At 41.1% G+C, this 25781-nt stretch overlaps 1 protein-coding gene and 1 long non-coding RNA gene across 2 annotated transcripts in view; one reads left to right on the top strand and one right to left on the bottom strand.

The window, feature by feature from the left end:
- Nucleotides 1-25579, top strand: part of IQGAP1 (IQ motif containing GTPase activating protein 1) — a 254871-nt gene extending 229292 nt beyond the window's left edge. The window contains exons 29-38 of the mRNA XM_089676402.1: nt 6049-6281; nt 6904-7036; nt 9524-9626; nt 9843-9978; nt 10139-10226; nt 12854-13066; nt 14569-14735; nt 15056-15172; nt 18137-18245; nt 23327-25579. Coding sequence (XP_089532528.1) covers nt 6049-6281; nt 6904-7036; nt 9524-9626; nt 9843-9978; nt 10139-10226; nt 12854-13066; nt 14569-14735; nt 15056-15172; nt 18137-18245; nt 23327-23440 — 1413 coding nt within the window. The 3' untranslated portion in view covers nt 23441-25579. The remainder of the gene's footprint in view (nt 1-6048; nt 6282-6903; nt 7037-9523; nt 9627-9842; nt 9979-10138; nt 10227-12853; nt 13067-14568; nt 14736-15055; nt 15173-18136; nt 18246-23326) is intronic.
- Nucleotides 16610-25781, bottom strand: part of LOC149462778 (uncharacterized) — a 163345-nt gene continuing 154173 nt past the window's right edge. Inside the window, exon 4 of the long non-coding RNA XR_016312590.1 lies at nt 16610-16762. This is a non-coding gene — a long non-coding RNA (uncharacterized LOC149462778). The remainder of the gene's footprint in view (nt 16763-25781) is intronic.

A 25781-nucleotide genomic window follows, 5' to 3' on the forward strand; every position in this document is an offset into this window, starting at 1 on the left:
GACTGTCTGACTTCAATTATCAGCGATCATCTTACTGTATGTAACAGAACTGAATCTTTTTTTCTCCTTTCTATTACTGTGGTGTAGAGCCCTCTGCTGGTCACACACGATTCAGCTTCTGTAGATGTAGTGCTTTATTTCCATGCTGTGCTTTAGGCTCGGTACTCATGACGTTCAAGTTAGGTGTTCAGCTAGTGTCTCAACAGCTTATCTTTTACACAATGCTCGCAAGTATCTTGTGGACGTTACTGTGTTACATTTCGCCATGTTTATCCATATGCTGCATGCAGTATTCTATGGTCTTCATCATTTATTAAATGCTTGAAACACACACAAAAAAAAAAAAAACTGCTGTCAGCATTCAGTGTAAATGTTTCAGGAAGTTTTTTCCCCAACAGTTCTCGTGAATCTTAACATAGAATCTTAAAATAAAAACTATAAAATATTGAAACTGCTTCCTTCTACCCCCAATCCTTCACTCAAAAGAAGGTTTAGTGTGCTTTGAGTTGTATCAATTAGTTTAGTAGAGATATCAAAGTGTTCTGGAAAGGTTTAAAGTACATTTCCACTTTTGCAGTTAAATTTGAAAAAGCCCCACTATATGTTTGTTAAATGTTCCCTGTCACACAATATACCTAAAAATGATGTAATGTATTAATCACCACTTGCCAACCTGCCACAGTAATTCTGTTGCGGCGGGGGGCACATGCAGGCACAATGACGTACATGTATGTCATTGTGCCTACTCCAGGTTAGGAGCTCACTGCAAGCCCCTTGTATGACCACTGTGTTCAGTGGACACAGTGGATTACAGTTTCCTGGTAACTGGGCATCATCAGCAATCCCATGATACCAATGTAAACAACCTGTCATGAATGGCTTTCTGTTCATGAATAGCTTGCTTACTGTGTTCTGCAATCAGCATGGTACCTGGGTCATTTGGGGAGTATTTGTACTGTCCTGGCAATTTAGGGCCTCAAACAGGGAGATAGGCTGTCAGTACATCAGGATTGATCAATTTTCAAATATATATACCATATTTTGTAGACTCTCTAACTTTCACACAAACCAATTAATATGCACTTATTGGGGTTTTTTTTTTTACCAAAGCTGTGTAGCAGAATACATTTTGGTCAAAATTTATTAAGTAGAAATTGATATAAAATGAATTTGTGTACACTGTTGCATGATGACGCAATTGCCAGGTAAAGTATAGCAAATAATGGGCTGGTCGTGAAGGGAATAAAACCTTCCGGAGCTCAAATGATAGTCAAGATAGACACACTGAGTTTCCCCTCAGTAACATAGAATGCAGAAGCTCAGCATCCAGATCTTTAAATCTTTTTTTAGAATGGACAGTGTTATAGTTTACAACTGATAATGAAATCTGCCAACACTGTACAGACAGGGTTAAGTATGGTAAATGTAACTAGAGTTCCAGGCTAAATCTAGCAAATCTTATACCTGCTCCTTCCCCTCCTAACACCTATGCTGACTAACCAGTGTAAGAAAGAAATATATATACTTATTTTCAGCCTGGTCTTGTTTGGTCACATGATCCAGTTCCCATGTCAGACAGTGGCAGCTGCAACGAAGAAGAGGGAACGCCAACAAAGGGTCATGGAAGCCTATGGGTAACTTCACCACTGTCAGGCATAACCATCCATTGTCGAAGAGCTCCCTCCTCTCCCCTGCATATAGCAATGGAGGACTTCAGTTTTGGAATTTTCAAAAATCACAAGTGACAAATAAGCAGCCGCTTTTCTGTTTCAATATATTTATTAAAGTTTTCAGAACAGCACAACAAGCTCACGATAAGCCCACGCAGGGGCTGAGTTAAACAATCACATACAAAAGTTTATAGAAGTCAGTAATTTGCACTAAGTCAGCGCAGTGCTAACCATAACTAAGGAGGATTGGCAGGAAAATCAAAACCAATGATATCAACATCACTCAGTTGTCCTTTGTGAGGCAGTAATCCCCACGGAGAGGTATCAACCCAGAAAGGGGAAAAAGAGAAGAACACAGAATGAAATAGGAGGAAAGGGAAATATAGGGAGACAGAGAGGGACTGAAAAAGAGGAAAAGATATCCCGGAGCTGGGGCCAGCGCAGGCAACGGCTATGAGGCCGCAACTGGTGGGAGGTAATGATGAAAAGGAAAAGTTTATCCAGGGTTCTCAAACTTTAAGGAGTTTCGGATGTGAATCTTTGAGGATGCTGGACATCTGTTCATTAATCATCATGGCAGTCATCCGGGTTTTCACACCCTGGAAGGCAACCGAAGACGTCTTCCAGGCTTGAGCTATAGTACTTTTGGTGGAGATGAAAAGGTAGGAAGCCAATTTCTGCTGAGGTGTGAAGAGGCCCGAAATAGGGCAGTGCAGAAGGCCAACCTGGCGTCCTTGTGGCCCGTTACATAAGCAGCCACTTTTAAGTTGTGCTTTGTGAATGAAACGTCACAAATATAAATTAGGTGTTATTCCAGTTTGCAAAACTAGAAATACTCTTTTTGCTGAGCACCTGCGAAGCACTGTAGGAAAGAACGGGACAGTCATTGAACAGGCCTGAATTTGACCGTTCACGAGTACCCAGCCTTATACTTGACATGCTGTTTATTTTCTGCCATCTGCTCTGTATCTGAATGCTGCTCTCTCTTTTCTGTTCTTCTAGCTCTGCTTCTCTGCACTGAGACATCAGTAATATTCTAGCTCTGAAGGTGATTTCTTTTTTGTTTTTCTTGATCTGATCTGTAAGATTTGCAGAAATAGCAGGGATTGTCTGTTTTCTCACCATAAACCAACCACTCCTTCAGCAGTTCTGAACTAGAGAGGGCTTATTAAGATGGCACTGAGACCCATCCTCTGTGCTGAGCTGCTTTGTGCTGTGTCTGCATCCACCTGGGAGCTGCACACAGGCAGTCCATAGTCGTCAATGCACACAGAGCAGCTGCACATACACAGTTGCATGTCAAAATCTGACATGCAGGCTGGAGCAGGTACACAGATCTAAACGCACAGTGTCTGTGTTTGGATCCATGCACCCATTTCTGCCTGCATGTCAGATCCTGAGGTGTTCTTGAAGCCGCTACATCTGTATTCACTTCTGTGTGCTGCCTGCCTGCACACAGCTCCGACGTGGATGAAGACACAGCAAAAAGCAGTTCAGCATGGAGGATGGATCTAAGCACCCGTCTGAATGAGCCCTTTATTATAGTGTGTATATGTCATATCTTTACATAGGAATCTCCATACATTGTACACACTGTCTTTCTGCATTTATACAATTTCATACAGAAATATAATTACACTCAACTATAACTATACTGTTTTTGTTATCTGGATGCCTTGCGGTTGATTCCGGTCATTTTATTGGAAGGAGAATTGGTCACATGGCCATTATCTGGATCATTCAGTAAAGTTGGCCATAAACTGTTAGATTTTTTTTTTTCAACAGACTCTTCCATCCATGGTTTATATTGGAGTCAGGTTCAGAACCTGGTTTTGCTTTCTGGCAGAGATGTCTTTATCACAGAAGTGGCTGAAGAGGATTGCAAATCATATGGCAAAAAAAAAATGGTTTAGCATTCTCTATTTTACATTTATCTAGATATTGTTCTGGCATTCAACTTTATTGTGCCATTGCTTCATATGGGGCAAGTCAGTAGTATCATTCATCAAGAGGAATAATTTGGGAACCGTTTACCTCGCCAGTTCTTCCCAGAACAGCTGAAGACAGAAAAACCTGTTTTTTGTTTTTTTTTGTACTTGGTGCCCATAAAAATAATTATTTTGCAGGTTTTTTATCATCTTGTCTTACTAAAACAGTGATAACCCTTGACCAGTACCTTTGACGAAATATAGTTTTCTTTGGATGATGCATTTCCAGCCCCGTTTATATCTCATTTAGACATGTATGCACAGTTGGACCACAGTATTTTTTCCATCCCCTGCTGCCTCTCCTTAAGTCGAAGTTGTTAGCAGAAGGGGGTCTTTACATGCCACAGTCGTAATGCTTTCTGCATGCAACAAAAACTACCCAACATGTAGCAGTCAATGGACAGCAAGCCCACCAACCGCAACCCATTTTGGCAAATGGGCAGTCCACTTGGTTGCGGTGCATTTGCCAGAAAAACTGAGGTTAAAACAGACTTTGAGGTGCGAATCGCTCTTCAGAAGACCAGTAAATTTAGACGCAGGTCAATATCTGCCCTAAATGAGTGGGGCGGAGCAGTAAATACACTTAATTACCAAAAGTACAACTACTAGTTTTTTGCCCCTTTTCCGGTGTGTTTTCGATGACAAAAATGTGCTGTATAGCTCGCAAATTTTACATTTTATTTTACATTGAATACATAATCAAATCCTCTTTGCATGTAAAATCTCCGGCGGATTGTCCATCCCTGATTTACAAGCTTACTATTTGGTGGTGAATATCGCCCATCTCCCACACCCATACAACATTTCTAATTTAACACGTTGGACAACCCTGGATCTTATCGAGGTCCACCCAGTTCTATTGGCCTCTCTACCATGGTTCCCTCCGGCTTCCTGACCCAAGTTTTTGAACCTTATTCTAACCTTTACTCAAAACATGGGATTCTGTTAAATAATCTCCGGATTTATTTTCCCCGCATTTACCCTTCTAGCCTTTGCTTCACTGCCCCTTGTTTTCCCCCAGGTCTTGACCATCCAACCCAATTTGTTCGGCGGACCGATCATGGTTTTGATACCATCCACTGCCTTCTAACCCCTATGCGGATACTCCCTTTCGATTCTCTTAGATCTGCCCATGATATTCCATTGCGAGAACATTTTTGTTGCCTACAACTTCCAATTTCTTTGTAAACTCCACCCTATAGCCCAACTTCTTTTGAAAGTACCTGCAAATCATGCCCATACTCTTCGGGTGTCATTTCGCTCATTAATTTTGCTATTGTCTCTCGGAGGAAACCTCCAGTAACTAACTACCGACGTCAATGGGAAAGTGAGCTGGGGGGCTATGTTAGATCCAGAAGACTGGCAGGTCGTAACACAGAATATTGCTCAAAAATCTAGGAATGTAGTCATTCTGGAAAATGTGTACCACTGGTGTTACACCCCCCCCCCCAGCCCATTTGGCTAGCATTATTCCACAGTATTCTCCATTATGCTTCCATGGCTGTACTCAAACAGGCACGATGGCACACAGTTGGTGGACGTGCCCAAGGCTGTGCAGACTATGATTCATTGTATAAGCGCTACTATGTACACTACTTCACTCCAATTTACAAAAAAAACCTATACCAGACTTTTCTTCGTAAACCTATTGATTCCTCCTTCTGTTCGGAACATCAATTGGTAGCCGACCTCTTCACAGCTCCAAAATAAATATTGCCAGGGCTTGGAAAACGTCTACCCTTAGTTTTGAGATAGAATAACACCGCATGAACGGCATTATGATTAAGGAAAGTTTGACCGCCATCTTGACGGGCTCTCATGATAAGTTCCTTTGGACCTGGCTCCCCGGGATCGATTATGCCCATCCATCCAGGTTTGACCTTCTTTTATATTCTTTTATATATTTGATCCTATGTCTTTTGAGATTCCTTGGGACCTCTCTCTTTCTTCTTTTTCTTCTCTTTTCTTCTGACTCCTCTTCCCATCCCCTTTTGAATGTCCGGTTCAACAGTAAAGATATCAATGGTTTAGACTGCCAGTTTAATAGAAGTAGTCTCCTTCTACCTTTTTCTGCTGGAGACGCCCTGCTGCTAGTTACACCTGGGTCACGATTTGACCACTTTGTGTGTTTAGCCCTGAATCCTACATGTTATCCTTTTATTTCTTTGTTTTTCTCATAAAAGTATTTAAATGCATACTTTGTGTCATCTGTGCCTATGCCCTTAATACTTTATTCTGTGAATGTAAACATGTTCTGCTATTTGAAATACTGACATGGCATCTGTTTGTTGGTTTATACTTTCTGTATGTACGGTTTGCTTACTATCAATAAAACCTTTGAAAAAGAAAAGTGTGCTGTATAGCTAAAATACATTGTTTCTTGTGTATAGATTGTAGGAAACCTATTGTATTATCGCTACATGAACCCAGCTATTGTGGCCCCCGATGCCTTTGATATTATCGATCTATCTGCTGGAGGTCAGCTGACCACAGATCAACGCCGAAACCTGGGGTCCATCGCCAAGATGCTTCAACATGCTGCATCTAACAAGATGTTCTTAGGAGACAATGCCCATCTGAGCATCATCAACGAGTATCTCTCTCAGTCCTACCAGAAATTCAGGTAACTGAAGAAATGATCTAGAACGCCAGTTTTATCATAAAATAAGGATTTTTTCCCTTTAGCTGGTAGTAGATCACATTTTTCTGGACGTGTTCTGCAACATTGAAGACGTTTCACCACTCATCCAAGTGGCTTCTTCAGTTCTAATAAGTATCAAGAACTTACCCCAACATTATTTATAGCAACATGGATAACTCTGTCACCTTAATCCAATCATCGCGGTGTCGTGTATTGTCCCTTGAAACATTACATGACATTATGATCATGCTTGCCTTGTGGCTATAAATGCTGGAGTATGTTCCTAATACATATTAGAACTGACAAAGTCACTTGAATGAGTAGTGCATTGTCTTCAACATTATTTAAAACATCCATTTGAATGTGACCAACTACTACTAGATATACCTGTATCAATGAGAACCAGAGAAATGTCACCCTTCGGGTCACAAACCAAATAAGTAAGACAAGAATACTTATACAGCATAATGAAAGATGACTATAAACATATGGTACCATAAAGGTTAGACAAAAACAATGTTCTTAAATCATAAATGATCTTTTAGTATATTTTCATCTGATTGCCGCATGCATTCTTGTAAGTCTGATCTGTACTTGTCCACAGACGGTTTTTCCAATCTGCCTGTGAAGTTCCAGAGCTGGAGGATAAGTTCAATGTGGATGAATATTCAGATCTCATCACCCTTACTAAGCCAGTTATTTATATTTCTATTGGAGAGATTGTTAATACACACACGGTAAGTCCCTCAATAACTGTGTGTTGGGCTGATGAGAATGGCAGGGCCACTTTTGAGCTCATTCATACAAGTGCAGAGCCCCATATAGTGTGAAGAGTTGTGTGTTTATCCCTTCAGAATAATGTAAAGCTGAATGCAGCACCCGATGTAGGTGAATGGAGACAAGACAACTGAATGGACTTACCTGCCCGAGTTTGACTGTGTGGGTGATTCCCTACAGCCACCCTGTCTCCTTCCACTTATATTGGCTGCCTGATGCAGCTCCACACTACTCAAGCTCTACAAACTGATTTTCATGCTGTATGAGGCTCTGCACCCATGTGAATGAGCCCCTGTATGTTTAAAAGGAAAACCGAGAGAATTACTTAGAATATTAAGTCTACTGCCAACGCAGACCTCAACTGGAAAAGCTATCTGCTTGGCTGTCATAGTTCTGCAGGTTAGAAGGGTCTTACTGTATTCTTGTTCAGATGACTGTATCATAAAGTATTGAAGGCAGAAACAGCCAGGCAACTAACCTTTTCAGAAGCAATGGCAATTTCTGCTTTTCTCCCAGTACAGGTTACCTGCATGGGTGATGGCAGGGCTTTTTTTACTTCTGAGACATATATCCATGCTCATTTGCTGTAAGAAAAAAAATAATCCATGTTTTCACTGTGTGGCTGTGTAATTTGTCTCATTCATGCAGCAGATTTAAATGTAAACGTTTGTCATTTTAAAACTGCATGGACATAGCTGCTGTGTCCCAATATGACATCCATGTGGGTACAGATGAGTCCCCAAACTTGCACTGGGTGCGTTCATGGCTGTGCACCCCGCACAGATATCACATTGAGACACAGCACCCATGTGTCCCAATAGATATCTACAGTGAAGGAAATAAGTATTTGATCCCCTGCTGATTTTGAATGTTTGCCCACTCACAAAGAAATCATCAGTCTAAAATTCGAATGGTAGGTGTATTGTAACACAGAGACAGAATAGCAACAAATTCAAAAGAAATGCATGTCTAACAAATGATGCACTGATTGCATGTTCATGAGGGAAATAAGTATTTAATCCCCTTCACAAAACATGACTTAGTACTTGGTGGCAAATCCCTTGTTGGCAATCACAGAGGTCAGACGTTTCCTGTAGTTAGCCACCAGGTTTGCACACATCTCAGAAGGGATTTTGGCCCACTCCTCTTGGCTGATCCTCTCCAAGTCATTAAGGTTTGGTGGCAGACGTTTGGCAACTCGAACTTTCAGCTCCCTCCACAGATTTTCAGTCGGATTAAGGTCTGTCCTCTTAGCAGGTAAACACCCCCAAAGCAGAAAGTTTCCACCACGTCTGACAGTTGGGATGGTGTTCTCAACGAGTTGAGTTGATGCCAAAGAGCTCGATTTTGGTCTCATCTGACCACAACACTTTCAACCAGTCCTCCTCTGTATCATTCAAATGTTCATAGGCAAACTTCAGACGGGCCTGGACATGTGCTTTCTTGAGCAGAGGGACCTTGCGGACACTGCAGGATTTCAATTCTTGTTGGCGTAGTGTGTTACCAATTGTTTTCTTGGTGACTGTGGTCCCAGCTGCCTGGAGATCATTGACAAGATCCTCACGTGTAGTTCTGGGATGGTTCCTCACTGTTCTCATGATCATTGACAATCCGCGAGGTGAGATCTTGCATAATGCACTAGACCTAGGGAGATTGACAGTTGTTTTGTGTTTCTTCCATTTGCAAATGATTGCACCAACTGTTGTCACCTTCTCACCAAGCTGCTTGGTGATAGTTTGGTAGCCCAGTCCAGCCTTGTGTAGGTCTACAATCTTGTCCCTGACATCCTCGGACAGCTCTTTGGTCTTTGCCATGGTGGAGAGTTTAGAATCTGATTGTTTGATTGCTGCTGTGGACAGGTGTCTTTTTTTACAGGTAACAACATGAGATTAGCAGCACTCCCTTTAAGAGGCTGCTTCTAATCTCAGCTTGTTACCTGTATGAAAGACACCTGGTAGCCAGAAATCCTGCTGAATGATAGGGGATATTTCCCTCATGAACATGCAAATCAGTGCATAATTTGTTAGACATGCATCTCTTTTGAATTTTGTGTTGCTATTCTGTCTCTCAGTGTTACAATACACCTACCATTCGATTTTTAGACTGATCATTTCTTTGTGAGTGGGCAAACATTCAAAATCAGCAGGGGATCAAATACTTATTTCCTTCACTGTATAGGACTTCCAGCACGGGAATGCACAGAACACCTGTGCATCCCCTTGTTGGCAAAACATGGCCCTTCTCAGGGTATACAAGTAATGTGAATGGGGCCATTACTTGCATATAGCTGAGACCCAACTTTACTGATCCATTTTAAATGCCCGTTGTAAAACATTTTCCCTGACTGATTGTATTACTGGTGTACTTTGTCCGCTGTATTTATATGGGATGGATTTTTTTACACTAATTTTAACAGTTTTTGTTTTTTTTTTGTTTTTTTATTACAGCTCCTTCTGGACCATCAGGATGCAATAGCACCAGAGCACAATGACCCTATTCATGAGCTACTGGATGATCTTGGGGAGGTGCCTACAATCGAGTCCCTCATAGGTCAGATCTTTGTTTTTTTTACCTCTGGCATAATTTATGCTATGCTTCTAAAAAACAACAAAGAGTACAAATTAAAGCAAAGATAGCAGTCCAATCCATAGTTTAGAATACATGTGAGATGTAAAGATCTAGGACAGTTGAACCTTTTAAAATAGAGCAAAGAAAGGGTGATTATAAAACCATGGTTATTGATTTTATATCGCCTTTTTTCCCTAGGAGAAGTACCAGGAGCTGGATCCGATGCCAATAAGGAGACACTAGCAAAGACTGAGGTGTCTCTAACTCTAACCAACAAGTTTGAAGTCATAGGAGATGAGGATGCAGAGAAGAATGCAAGGACTATTCTATTAAAGTGAGACTTTCTTCTCTGTTAAACGATTGTTTACAATGTAATACATGCCTAGCAAGTCTTTCTGTGGCACCTATCAGTGTTATATGTTGTTCCATCAAGTGATAATTATAAATATTAATATATTAACACAATATTAATTAAAATCTCTTTTTATTTTAAGTACCAAACGCTTGATTGTTGATGTCATTCGGTTCCAACCTGGGGAAACGTTGACAGAAATCCTGGAGACTCCAGCAACTAAAGAACAGGTAAATGGTCTACCCAACAAATTGGCAATCTTTGGGGGAAAAAAACAGAGTGGTTCTTATTTAGCCTTTTCGCTGCCAGAGCCGTTTTTGCATTTTTTGCACATGTTTAAAAAATTATTTCAGGCCTGAAGATTACACAAACTTCCCAAACATTATATATTTTCTGAAAGCAGATGGTTAGTGGTCGTTCCAAATATTTATGTCAATCGCAAAGGTTAATAGATACCCAATATGCCAAACCTTACATTTTTGTGCGCCTATGAAATGGCGACAAACTTCAGTATCCTATATTTTCTATATGCGATGCTTCAAAAGCCCCTATAGATCATCAGTTTAGTGTTACAGAGGAGGTCTTGTGATAGAATTATTGCTCTCAGTCTGGCGTGCACGGCGATATGTAACGTGTATCACATTTGAAGTTTTCATGCACAGGCGCCCCGACATTTGCATTCACGTTCATGTTATTTTTTTGCAAGAAAAATTCTATTTCACTATTTTTTTCCATCACGTAGGGGACACGGTCCCCTATGTGATGATTTTGTGACAGGTTCTCTTTATTGAGACATGTAGGGTCCAAACGACTTCAATCCACTAGATGTATTGCAATGGAGATTGCATTACAATACATGTATCCCCTGCTATTCTAGTGACAGCCTTGACCTGGAAGTGACATCATATACATCACCTTCTGGGTCTCCGAGAGATGGGGAGGAGAGTGAAAGTTCATCCGCTCACCTCTCTCCCCTCCACCCACCAGCACCTTCCATGGCGCTCCCCATCTGCGGAGATGGGCAAGCGGCGCCCGAATACATGGCAGGAGCACACGTGGAGGGGTTGTGCAAGCCAGTGGTGGCATTGCAGCTGCCTGACTGCTTCCAACTGACAGGAAGGAGTCTGCCTGTCAGTTTTATACACAATTCCAGTGGCTGCAGCCACTGGATTGTGTATAAAACGCCCTGCTGTATGAACCTGGTGGTGAAAGGGTTAAGTCTGCACATTATCCACAGGGACTAAGCAGATAACACTGAGGAAAGGTGAGAACACACTAATAAAAGGAAGTTTCATGCCCAGGCTATTTTTTCACATTATAAACTGAACATGGACATACCTGTCACAAATACATAGTCATCTGAGTAAAAATAATTGGCCGCCTTCTTCCACCATCCTGCTGCTGCGCATGTGCAATGTATCGTCCATTTCTGGCATCTTTTAGAGAGAGTATTGTTAGTACTAAGGTGACCTTTGTGGTCACCCTCCAGACACTGTTGTCTTGTAATTAATTTGCTTTGTTTTGGGGGAAGAAGGTAAGTGGAAGATGTGTGCAAACTTGGATTTGCTTTATGGCACAAGATATGAGTCAGCCTAAAACTAATAAGACACCTACCGCAGTTTGGAAGGTGGCACCACGGCATGTAAAGCGTCAAGTCAGAGTATGGATTACTGGCAAAGTTTACAATCCAGTGGGCTAGCTTCCATGTAATATACTGTCCAGAAGCATTTTTTTTTAATTTAGAGTTTCAGTTCCTCTTCCCGTAGCCCAGTTCAGAAGAGAAGAGGAGTTCTTAGGGCGCATATGCCTTGGAGACCAATGGAGGGAGACAGTGGGAATAGGCACTAAAGCAGCACTTCCAGGAGTAGAAGCAGACTCTGGGCAGGACAGAAGAGAGCAAGAAGGCGCTTCTAAGTGGAGTACATTCACATATTTATTGGTGAAAACAGGTAAAACCACTTATAAAAGATCATATGGCTCAGGCATATGAAAACATCGATGCAGGGCTCCTGTCACTGTGTTCTGGAGCTCACTTTGTTGGCCAGCAGCAGCAGAGGGAGCTCAGGTTCAATTCCAAGATAGCCACCGCTCTTCCTGGGCCGCCATGGAATGCACATCCCGGAAGTGACGTCAGTGGTGGGCCGTGATACTTTTCGGAGCATGCGCAATCGCTCCTTCATCATTTTGCCATCCCCCTGCTGCTGCTGACCAGCACAGTGAGCTCCAGAACACAGTGACGAGAGCCCTGCATTGACGTTTTCATATGTCTGAGCCTTATCTCTTGAAAGTGGTTTTAACCGTTTTCACCAATAAATATGTGGATGTACCGCACTTAGAAGCCCATAAAAAATAGATGCCAGTGTACTGGTCCATCCATTTTCAGGCTTTTCAGATCACTGTTGTTGAACCCCTAAATATTCAATGCCGTTAGTGAGTGCAGCCCCCCAACTTAGAATACACTGTTACATGATGCAGACATTCCTGCATAGAGAAGCACAATTGAAAAGCTACTGTTGGTTGTCTCATGCCTTTCATGTGTGCCTTCCTTCTCATCTTCATGGCGACTATTTTATTCTTCACAAAAGAGAAGCCTGGATCAAAGTCCAGTGATGTGCCCATTCACATATATGTATATGTTTTTGTGTGGCATATTTCTTGCCTGTGGATGTGCATTGAAGACTCACGGAGAATTAACAGTGCACCACAAGCATTGCTGCACAAAAAGCACACATCACTGTGGGAATAAGTGTGAATGGCTCCTTAATGATTTTTTTTTTGCCACCCATTAAAATCTGTTTGACCTATAGGTTTTGACCCCTCTATATAAAGTTTACATGTCATGTTTTCAATTTTCCAGGAAATGGATCATCAGAGAGCCATGCAAAGGCGAGCCATTCGAGATGCAAAGACTCCAGATAAAATGAAAAAAGCCACGTCCCTAAGGCAAGACAACAATTTAACACTTCAGGAGAAAAAGGAAAAGATACAATCTGGACTCAAGAAGCTCACAGAGCTTGGAATGGTGAATCCAGAAAGCCGGTACCAGGATCTCATTAATGACATTTCCAAGGTAAACTAGGGTTGTGTCTAACTAAAAGGCAGATCTGCTTAGGTTCCAGTGCATGCATGGTCCCATTAAAGAGGCGTTCCACTCACTTTGTAAAAAAAAAATAAACGTCAGCAGCTACAAAAACTGTAGCTGCTGACTTTTAAAAAAAAACCTGTCCCACTATCCTTCGGTGCCCGTTTCACCGGCCGTCCTGTATTCCAGGCACCGGCATCTTCATTGTGGGCACCCGGCTGTGACAGCTTGCGGCTTCATAGCTGGGTGCCCACTGCGCATACGCGAGTAGCGCTGTGCTTCCTGAATGGCCCCATCATCTTCTGGGACCTGTCACACAAGACTTCGGGGAGGGAGGACAACTTCCGCTTACGATTGCCTAGGCAATCTCAGTGGAAGTGGGTGGGTACCTGTCAAATTCGGGTACCCATTCAACCGCTCCCCAAAGGTGTCAATCCTTAATGGGGAGTGAGGGACCAATCTTTAAAGCGGAACTTCCCCTTAAGATGCTGGATCTCATATTTCTTTCTCTAAATTCATATTAAGACAGACCTTATATGCTTACTGCCTTCATATCCAGCGGACTACACAATAGCAGCACTTTTTCATGGATTGAAGTGCATTGCATCAAGTTAGGCAGAGCACTCATTGGCTGTAAAACACCTCAACACCTGAAAATGTTGGTCCTGCTGTATTTTATACTGCAGTGCACACTGAGGAGAAAGTGGGGTAAAACAAGCCTCATCATTGGTGTTCATAGCAGTAATAGTAATTGCCCACATTGATGTCAATGGATAAAGTAATGTCCCCCTGCATTGCTGTCTGTGACTGCAATAATTACACCTATATTGGTGATCAGTATTGTGTTTTTAAACCCCCTTCATTGGTGGTCAGTGGCAGTTTTACTTAACTTGTTTCCTCCTTGTTCATTGTCATTCAATTTAAGAGGGCACTTCACCGCCCACCAGTGTATGGAAGCACGTCATAGTGACTGCCAATTTGGTGTTCAGTGGTTAGGTGACCCCCTCACATTGGTTAGGCATGGTCAGTCATCACAAAGCGGAAGATTGCACAGGTTCCAACTGAGTTTTCAAACTGCCTTCTTCCCACCTGTACACAGCCCTGCCCTATCACTGGTTCAGTGTGCAATGCGCTGACAATTGCAAGCTAGGGGTGGGAATAATGGTTGGGAAAGGGTGGGACCAGCAGGTACAGTTGTCACTGGGAATGTTGGTGGGCAGGCGGCAAGGCTAGTGGGCAACACTACGGTTGATACTGCTTAAACCCTCTAGTCTCCAACTGGTGATGGACCCAGCCCAAAACATGGCAGGGCACTAGGGATATTTACAATGTGAGGAATATTATATGATCATGTAAGGCACTTAGTGCAGAAGATAAACCAGAAATGTTATGTTTAAAACAAAAAAGGCAGAAAACTTTACTGAACATGTATGCAATAAATAAATCTGTCCTGAATTTTAATTAGAAGCTTGCTGTGCTTTCTACTTCAGGACATTCGTAATCAAAGGCGATATCGACAAAGGAGAAAGGCTGAACTGGTGAAGCTGCAGCAGACTCATTCTGCTCTGAACTCCAAGGCTCTGTTTTATGAAGAACAAGTAGACTATTACAAGAGTTACATCAAGACTTGCCTGGACAACTTGGCAAGCAAGGGCAAGTAAGTACCACAGATATTCTTTCTGTGATTTGGGCGGGCTTGGTTTGACTTGTGTTTTCAACACAAATAGACTTATTTTTTAAAATTATATTTAAAAAGTGATGTTTAGTTACCGATATCAAGCAATCAGATTTTATAATTGGTCACTTTCAGAACTTAGATGATTTGAAATTGGTTGCTGATGACTGCTTTTTTTTTTTTTTTTTGCTTTTTAAATATTAGATACAATTTTAGCAATTCAATTCTATCTTTTCTCCTTTTCTATAAAAAAACACAGAATTGGGAAACATTCAGTTTATTTTTTTATTTCTTAAATTCAGAGTTTCCAAGAAACCAGGAGGGGTGAAAAAGAGCAAGAAGATATCTCTGAAATACACGGCAGCCCGGCTCCATGAGAAAGGTGTGCTACTGGAGATTGAGGATCTACAAGCAAACCAGTAAGTGTATACCAGCCCGAGTGACTTTATACATAAAACCGTGCCCTTCATTCAAAGATATTAGACTGCAAATGGAAGATGTGCACACGTACCCGAACTTCATGCTGACAAGCAATCTACTTGATGTTTTTTTTATGGGCCTGGAAACTAGAATAAGTTAAATTGCAGAGGGCAGTCCATCCATGGGATAAACATGTGGCAGGACAAAGATTTTGAAGTGGAATATCTGTGTATTCAAGAGCCACTGAGGCACGTTCCATTAAAAAAAAAAAAAAAAACACTCTCTCCAACCCTGTTGGTGCACTGACGAAGTACTTTGAGCCCGGCTTCACACTGATGCAGTGCGGGATTTGCACCGGTTTGTGTGTGAATTCTGCACCTCATCATAATCGCACCCCGTTCATACAAACCGCTGTGTGTGTATGTTAACAGCACCCCGAAATCGGTTTGCAAAACACAGTGAGATGTGCAGAATCAGATTGCATAGGTGTGAATACCCATGCAATCCAATTCTAATGCGGACAAAAAAAGGGTCCTGCAGCTTGCCCAGGAATGCAGTGCGGTTTCTGTGTGAATCACATGTGATATACCACACCGCATAAGTGTGAGGGCTCAAGGGGAAAAGTAAAGGACCAGTCTGTCTTGAGTATGTTTTTCATCAATCACTATAATGTAACTTTTATGCAGTTAATGCAAAAATACTTTATTAGCCAAAAGGGTTTTTTTTAGCGTTGCCTCTTCCAATAAAAAGCAGTTGTAAAAAAACTTTAGCTGTCTTTATTAGGCCAGCCGCTGTATTTGTCAGTCTTTTTTGAAGTCCCTTGTTCATCTATCATCTCCCTGCTGCTATGCTGTTGACTGTACCTTACCCTGCCTGACATTCCAAAATACACTGACTAAAAAGCATGCGGGAGGTATAAGTGAAAATAAGTATCATACATAAGACTTAGCAGTTTGATTTTGTACTATTGGGCAATTACTGAGTAGTTCCATTTCCTTATGCCCGGTCAAACCGGTGCGATTTCAGGTGCAATTTGTGAATTGAAATCGCATCTAATGAATGTGAATTTCAGTGTCTTAACATGTGCGATTTGCTACAGCGCGATTTCTAAAGTAGTTCTTGCATTACTTTTTCTTCAGTTTTGTTGCAATTTCACATACATAGAATATAATGGAAATCACACTGCAAATTGCAAGAAATTGATGAAAATCTTCACAAGTAGCAATAAAGTCTTCAGAAATCACACCTGAAATCGCGCTGAAATTGCACACAAATCGCACGATTTTAAATTGCAGTGGTGTGATTAGAGAGTATTCAGACTCCCATTTACTTTTCTCAATTTTGTCATGTTGCAACCTGATACTACAGTTTAAATAATTTTTTTCATTATTCTACACTCAGTACCCCATAATAACAAAATGAAAACAGGATTTTAGAAATGTCTGCGAATTTATTAAAAATAAACAACTGAAATATCACATTGGCATAAGTATTCAGACCCTTTGCAGCAACACTTGAAATTTAGCTCAGGTGCCTCCCATTTCTCTTGATCATTGCTGAGATGTTTCTACACCTTGATTGGAGTCCACCTGTGGTAAGATGAATTGATTAGATGTGATTTGGAAAGGCACACACCTCTCTATAATGCAGGCCATAGACGGATTGAAAATCAGCCGAAAAAAAAAATCGGCCAATTTTCGCATCGTTAGTGGGTTAATCGGTCGGCCAGTTTTCAGGGTTTTGGCACTTTTTTTATCGGTAAAGTTAGGAAAAAATCAGCCGATTTTGCCAATTGGCCGATTTTCCCGGCAATGATGGGCAAATCGGCTGATCGTTTTACCGATAAAAAATCTGTGCATGAGCCGTGACCTGCAAGAAGAAGAAAAAGAATAAGAAAAAGAAGAATTCCAGTCCGCTATTATATTCTATATGAAAAGTATTGCGGTTGCAACAATGTATCTATTTGTATCCAAATAAAAACAGCTGTATCCGAAATGGATACATTGTTGCAACCACAATATTTTTTCATGTCAAATATAATAGCTGTGCTCTCTGCAAGGGACAGAAGTAATTAAATGTCGGCCGTAGATGGGACGAAAATTGGCTGATTTTTTTTTTTTTTTTTACCATTGGTGGTAACGGTGGCCTATTGAATGATGATTTTTCGTTTTTTTAAAAATGGACAGTTTTCGACCCGTCTATGGCCTGCATAAGGCGGGTGGTGCCGCTGCGGATCCGCACGAAAATTCGTGCAGCTGCACTGAGGAATGCGGACCTGGGGGCTGGTGCCATTAGTTCTAATGGCACGCTGCCCGCACTGGAAAACACAGCCGTACTGGGAACCGAGGCTCCCATGCGGGCTGTGTATTCAGAAGTGCAGGGACTTCCCTGCCTGTCACAGGAGTCCATTCAAATGAATTGGCTCTTGTGCCCGCGCAAAACGCGGCCCGCACGGCTGCATATATGTGAACCGGGGGTAAAAGGCCTCACAGCTTACAATGCATACTGTATCAGAAAAAAAAGCCATGATTCAAAGAAACTGCCTGTAGAGCTCCGGGATAGGATTATTGCAAGGCACAGATCTGGGGAAGGTGATAAATCATTTCTGCTACGCTGAAGGTTGCCAAGAGCACAGAGGCCTCTAAATTCTCAAATGAAAGAAGTTTGGCACAGCCAGGACTCTTCAATGATCTGGTTGCCTGGCCAAACTGAGCAATCGGGGAAGAAGGACTTCTGTAAGAGAGGTGACCAAGAACCTGATGGTCACTCTGATTGCTCTCCAGAGATCCCATTACTGCAGCCTTCCACTGATCTGGGCTTTATGGCAGAGTGTCTACACGGAAGCCCCTTCTTCCACACTGAAATGACACTTCATTACTGTTAACTAGGATCCTGTTTCTCTCTTGTTTGCAACACTGTCTGTCTGACACACCCCTCACACTTGTCATCTGTTGTCTATGCAGGTTTAAAAATGTGATCTTTGAAATATCTCCTATGGAAGAAGTTGGTGATTTTGAAGTGAAAGCCAAGTTCATGGGTGTTCAAATGGAAACATATATGCTGCATTATCAGGTAATCTCATTGGAGTTTTGTTAACCCATTATCTGTACTATTTGCTCATGGTCTGCCAAAAAATGAAAGACTGCACATTTCCAATATAGCAGAGAGATGTCTAGGTTATTATAACTCTGAAGTTACGATTCACATGTGCTTACTGAAAAATTAAACCAGACTTCATTTCTTTTTTTTTTTTAAATTAAGTCGCAATACTACTATATAACTTTTATAAAGATAAATTATGATTTATAGAAAGGGGAAGGGGCACTTTTCATGCCATTTACTATTCATTACTGCATGCCTGTATGTGTGTAGAGGTAAGAAAGATCATTCATTTGATATGGGCTGCCAAAGCACCATAGTGGACCTTTGTAATGCACATGCAACGGTTTTTTGTGTTTTTTTTTTTTTTTTTTTTATTTGCAGCACACCACAGGACCCTAATAACATTTGTGCACTGTAGCACCTAAAATGTAGGTCTTTTATGCATTGGGAATGTGCATTTCAAATTTTAAATGTGTTTTACCGCAAAGCAAAGATGTGAATCTTTGAAAGTGTTTTTTTTTTTTTCTCCTCACAAGAATGACCATTGAAGTTTGTGTAGGGGTAGTGTGAGAATATATATTTTTTTCTTAGTGATTTTAAAGATAAGTTTCACTATTTTATTTTTAAATCAAAAAACTTGTTATACTTACCTTCTCTGTGCAATGCCTTTGCACAGAGTAGCCCCAACCATCCTCTTCTCAGGTCCCCCGCCGACGCTCCTGGTCCCTCTCTCCTGCCAAGTGCCTGCATGACAGCAGTGAGAGCCGAAGGCTTCCAATGCTTTCTCAGGTGTAGGGAAATATCGGCTGAAGCCTATGCTTCTTTCATCTACTTCTGCCCCCAGGCCCACTTAGGCAGTCCACAAACTCTATTTAAAAAGTTTCAGTATGAAGATGCAGCAAGCACTTTGGGGGGGGGGGTTGATTGTGAACCCCAGGGGTCCTTGGGTAGTTTGTGTCTCAGGAATTCAAGTTCAGAGAATGCCTCTTTCTACTCACAGGCTAATCCTTTTTTCCTGTGGCACCCCCTTCCCCTATATGGTTTTGCTCACTGGAGAGCCACTATTCCTGGGGCTACTGTCTTGCCCTTCAAAACAGTTTGGGCATCATCTGCTGCCACGTCTTCAACAAGGAGTAGGGAGTCCTTTCTGCGTGAAGGAAAATAGTCTGGTTCTTTCACTGCAGCAGGTATCCTCTGAAAAGAACAGAGTATATCCTGATGACTTTGTGAGACCTGTGCACCTGCGGATAGGTCCCCCTCCTTTGATCATCAGCTTCTTAACCCCTTGACGCCGACGTAACACAAATATTTGTGCTGGGAGCGTGCCGCTCGGCGCGCTCCCAGCACCAAGACCGCGGTGTCACTGAGAGCCCCGGGTCCCATTCTAACGATCGGGACCCGGGACTCCCGATTCCGGGTCACGTGATCGCTGTGATAGCCTCTGATTGGCTGTCACAGTGATCAATCACTGTGCAGCCCGGCCCCCTTGTTTTCTCTCTCTATATGAATGGAGAAGAGAGATACATTGTATCTCTCGAACTCCTGACATAGAGAGATTAAAAAAAAAAAAAAAAAAGATAAATAAATATTAAAAAATAAAAGAAAAAATAAAGAAAAATACCTAGATCAAGGTTTGATCTAGTTCAGTACCAGGATTAGTGTTTGGGTCAAGGTCAGGGTCAAAGGTCAGGATTTAAAAAAAAAATTGGTGTCAGTTAGTGTTAATGTCAGTGACAGTGTGTTTTATGTAAAAAAAAAATAAAAAAAAAGACAAAAACAAAATGCGCACTGTTGTTTCTGGACTGTACTACGGGTACAAACAACAAATAACATACACATATATGGTATCGCTGCGATCGTCAAGAACTGGAGAATGTATTTTGGGTTGTTCTTTGGTGGTAGGTTATGGTCGTAACAAGAAACACACAGTTAAATTAAAAAAAATTATTTTTTTTACTATTTTGGCCCAGTTTTCCTTTAATAATAAAAAAAAAATTAGGAGCTATCCATGACCATTTACCACCAAATGAAAGCCCAATTTGTCCTGAAAAAAACAAGGTATAATCCACCTGGATGTACAAAGTAGTTGTGACGATACGTACGGTTTTACTAACATGTCAACGTTGCAGAATTGTGCTTAGGCATTTAGATTTGTTTTACCCTTAGGCGTGAAGGGGTTAAGAAAGGTTCTTCAGATGCTTTGTTTTGTTCTGCCCTTAATGTATTGCTTTTAGCTGTACTACAAAGATATCTGTCCCTTGCTCCATGACGTCTGATACTTCTCTAGATCTGAAGGATCAGGGGCTTTCCTTTTTTTTTATTTATTTATTTATTTTTTTCTCCTCCAATTCTTTATTTAACAATAAAACAGAGTACAGAGATCATACACAACAATGGTAAAAAGAAAAGTATACAGGGATTTCCGAGTACAACATCATAATTATAATGTCCATAATACAAATAGTAGACTTTGTAAAACACAGCAAATAAAAATAAAACATGGCACCTGCCCCGGTCTATAACTGGCTTATGAAGCCAGGACTAAGTGAACCGGGCAACGCATGTCCGTAATAAAGGAAAAATGGTTCAAAAATCAACTCGCCAGCCAGCTTGCTCAGCAGAGCTGTACCAACGGAAGAGCGGAAATCCGATACCATATGTGCCATGTTACACGTGGCTCTCTGCACTCATTAACATTTTTAAAAATGGGTGGGGGTAAACTCACCTGAACAGCGTGGGAAAGGATACAATAGCGTGGGAAAGGATAGATGCCGTGCTCTTACTTTCGGGTCCCATAAGACAAGTTGTGTTCTGTTAACATTACAGGGTTTAGATCCAAGTTTAGTAGGGCTGAATATTCGGAGTAGACATTTTTAAAAAAAATGTATCTCTTGTGCTTTCTTTGTTGCAACCAAGTCTTCCATTTCATTGATTTCCCTGATTTTTGCTAGCCATACAACATTCAAGGAGGCATACCATTGTTTCCATGGGCGCTTTCATAGATCCAGCGCTTGAGGTCAGGGATAGACAAGGCAGTTTCCCAACAGGATCCTCTGAAATGTAACCACAGCACCTGTGCATGCCAGGGAGCATGTATGAGCGCCACTGGTCCCCTTCTCACCAGTATATGGGGCTATGCTTTCGATTCCATTTCCTGCCTACCCTTGTGGGGGGTGCCTTCTCTTCAGTCAAACCCTTGAGTCACATTGACTTTGTGGAATCTATCCCTTGGATTCTCTGGTCTCACTCTTTTTCACACCCGATGGCTGTTTGTTTTTGCTGCTCAAGTTTTCCCTGGTAAGTGTCACATAGCCAGTTTGGTTGTCTAGCCAGACCTCCTCTTTAATGCTTGACTTTTTGTTGTTTTGATTATAGACAGCTTAGTCCTTCCCATAAAGATTGGCTAGTCTTTCTCATCTGGACCTGGTTTGTCCTAATTACTTCTTGGGACTTTTTCCTTCCAGGGTTTGTCCCCATTTTCTGTTGATCACATCCAGTTGTGTTTTTATTTTCTGTTGTTACTATTGTTGTTCCATCTGTTTTAGTGGGTAGTGTTTGATCAGCTTTTAGATCCATGTTTAGCATTCCTTTCTGTGTGGTGTAACTCCTCTGGCAGTGATCTGTGTTAGTCTTGAGCAGTGGTCTCCAAACTGTGGCCCTTTGCTTGCCTTTATCTGGCCCTTGGGGCACTATTCCACCAACTGAAACCAATGATGGAGCACCATTTCCCCTACTGACACCATCAATGGGGCACTGTTCTTTTTGTTATCAACAATGTGGCACTATTCCTGCTATTAACCACTTGCCCTCCTGAGGATTTACCCCCCCTTAATGACCAGGCCTCTTTTTGCTACTCGGCGCTGACATGATCGGGAGAGATAAACACTTCTCTCCGGCTCAGCATGTCAGGAGCTGACAGGGAACTGACAGAAAGCAGAGTTACTGCAGCCCTGTTCTCTGTCAGTGATTGCCGCTAATCGGTAACGACCGGCTGTGACCTAGTGACTGACATCTGTGGCCGTGATTGGCGGGACAGGTAGGGTGGTGGTGCGCCCCTTACCTGTTTTGCAAACACACGTTTTAAAACGTGGTTTTGCCCTGCCATTGTATTTCTACAGTGGTTGGGCGGCATGTGGTTAAACCAATGATAGGGCACTGTTGCCAGGGCATTTTCTACTCCCACTGGCCACAGTCCGGCCCCCCTAAAGGCGGAAGGACAGCAACCTGCCCCTTTGCTTAAAAAGTTTGGAAACCCCTGGTCTTGAGCATCAGGCTGATTCTGTGTCCTTCCTTGGTTGTCTGACGGGTTACTCTATCGGGTAAGAGGCTTAGCCTAATCAAGTGTCAGATGTTGGTCCTTCAAGCATCTCTTCCCCAGTCCTGTTGGGCTTGTTAAGAGGTTGTTGCTCTGTAGCACACCACATTTGGGTGTCCCAGCAGCATCTAAATTTGTGTGTCTCTCAATGGGCAACAAAAGAAGTATTAATGCAGAGTATATAGGAGCCAATTGAGGGACACAGGTCCTACCATTCTCTGTTAATGTTCATCTACAAAAGCATGCCTCAGATGGTAGCAAGCAGTACCTGAAGGGTTATCATGAGGTTGGTTTACAATTTGTTGGTTTTCCAATGTTTAATCTTCCTGCGGATAATAGTAGAACCTGACAGCATCTGCATTTCTGTGTCCATTAATGGATTCCAAGAAATAGATTTTAGCAGTTTGAAAAATATCATATTGATTAACAAGAGAAGAGAACAGAAATGTAGAATTGAAGGGGTTTTTTTTATATATATAGTTTACAGTGAGTTCCACACCATTCTACCAGTGGGCTCAACTATTGCTAGTTTTGTTACTGACAATGATACCCTGTAACACAGCTCAATGAATGTGCCAGTATGTGTCCAGATCATCCATGTAAAGGTCTGTGTGTGTATCCTAAATTTGTATGAAAACAAGACATGTATTATGTGTTCTCCAATCAACTTTGCAGATGAATGCAGGCTTTTATACCAAGTGTTCACCTTCCTGACTTTCCCCATTTGCACTTTCAGGACCTTCTCCAGCTGCAGTATGAGGGTGTTGCGGTTATGAAGATGTTCGACCGAGCAAAGGTCAATGTAAACCTTCTCATCTTCCTTCTAAACAAGAAGTTCTATGGAAAGTAAAGTCAGAAGAGCCTTCAGAGCTGGTGGCGCTAGTGGAAGAGGCACCACATTGCCTTCCTGTCATCAATAAAGACATGATGGCTGCAAAACTGCGCAAAATGCTTTTGTACACATTAGGGGCTGTATGCCTACACTCTGCCAGGACTGTATTTTACTCTGTGATGCCATCTGTATAGTGCAGTGGTGACTACAGTGTTAATGAAAATTTCTCTTGGAGGTAACTTAGAATAGAAGAGGACTGTTCTAGCAGAGTCGCAATAACTGCATATTTAGATACATATTATAAAATGTATTGTTTAATGTAGTTTACAGTGATTGTTCTAGCATCATCCAGGATCACTATGTGTTGACTGTTTTTAAACATGGAATTGTATGATCCATATTGAATAGTGCAGGCACTTTTTTGCTTTATGGGCTGTGATGTTCTAGGCACAGATATTTTTATACCTAAGGTATCCATATACAGTAGCCTATTTATACATAATCCTTTTTTTTCTGTTTAGCCTGTGCTCCCACTGTTCTCAAACGTCTAGTCATGGGCTACTGTTAAACATCAGCTTTTGCTTTTTCTGGTGTAGGCCATATTGTCATGTAAAATCAGTTGTCAAAACTCTTAACCAGACGATGGTTTATTTTATTCATGTTCCTGTTCAACACAATGATGATGATTGCACTATTCCCTGTAATGGAATATATCCAGTTCTAAGGATTTCCTTTGGCTATCTGTACCTCATATATTAATTTGTGTTCTATGAAAGTGTTGCCAAACTGGAATGTAACGCCAGGCAATGTTCTTTGTTTTCTGAAAGCTGAACTGGTGCATGTTTTCATTTTGGTTTACCTTCAATGCATTCCTTACTTTCTTGCATAGTGTTTAGGTTGTTTTTTTAAAGTATGTAATATTATGGAATGGTTTAGAATGTTTGACCCAGCATCATAGTCTAATATTACATTTTCACTGCAATCTTGGTCTCTCAGGAAAAAAATATAAAATAGGATTAAAAGTAATTTGTATCTAGATACCAATCTATAGAATTAGTTATTTAAAATTGTAAAAATATGGAATTAGTTAAACCTTCTCCTATAAAAGGGTGTTTTTATAGTAATTTATGCAGTGAAAAGAAGTACTTTTATGAAACACTATCTCTATGGCCGCATAATATAAAAAAAAAAGTATGAATGTTCTTGAATATTCTTTGTGCACCAACCCCTCCCCACTCAGTATGCTAATTACCGCCAAATCTGTTTTACATAGTGAGCATAGGTCCCATTATTGTTCCCATTGATGGTTCAGTGGACACTTGAAGGTATCTTTAAGTATTTTTGACTTATCCATTATTCATCTCAAGTGTCACTGAACGTTTACAATGACACTTACGATAGACAGCATTGGCTTCTACCCACTATAACCAGGAGGACCAAACGGGTGGGTGAAGTGGATACGCTGGGGCTTTGTTAGCTGGCAGTCTGCAAGTTGTCCCAACCTAGATGCAAAAAAATAGTTACCGATTTTAGATTTAAGCTAAATAAAAAAAAGTATACTTTGTAACAAAAGCTGTTTTTTATTCATAGAGATATGTATATTGATCTTTCTTGAAATTTTTATGACCATGTGACTTCATATTTTATGAAAAAAGTCACATTTTGCCATTTATTTAACATGTTTATACAGACTTAAGAAAGAGAAGGGATGAAATCATCTCAGAGAACTATATTCAGCAGCCGTCGCTGCAAAGCTTTTATTAATATATAGTAAATGAATATGCTGAACATTTTTATTCCACATTTTCTTAGAAAATTAAATGTTTTAGAAAAAGGTCTTTTACTGTCTTTGTAGATTGTGTGCATATATACATACAATCTTCCCAATGTTGGCAGCATAGAAAGTTTCAAGATACACAAATTAGCTAGTTCAATACTGTAGATCTGTTGGCAAATAAAGCTTCCTCGATGATGCTGTTTTATACCTGTGCAGTTTTTATTTATTGGGAAACATACAATAATCATCCTAACAACCAAATTTGATTTAAACTTTTTATTATAATAATTAATGCAGTTTTGTTCCCTTTTTTGGTAAATAGGGCAGCATGCCTGTAACTAATATTTGAATAGCTGAATAAAAAGATGATTTGTCTGCTATGACTAGTGTTTATTTTCATCCTTGATATATTTTGTTTCTTTTGTTCAGATTGGCCTATTTGACCATGGGCTGTTAAATATTTTGGCCACTAGACAGGAGTTGACAATCATAATATCGATTTCATATGCACAATTCATCTAGTGGCCATAATACTGTATTTTATGAATTCGTGTTATTCTTAAGAATGGAGAGAAATGCCTA

The sequence above is a fragment of the Staurois parvus genome, unplaced genomic scaffold (genome assembly GCF_062004578.1).
Source record: "Staurois parvus isolate SC_StPar_1 unplaced genomic scaffold, SC_StPar_1.0 ptg000168l, whole genome shotgun sequence".
Taxonomy (NCBI): domain Eukaryota; kingdom Metazoa; phylum Chordata; class Amphibia; order Anura; family Ranidae; genus Staurois; species Staurois parvus.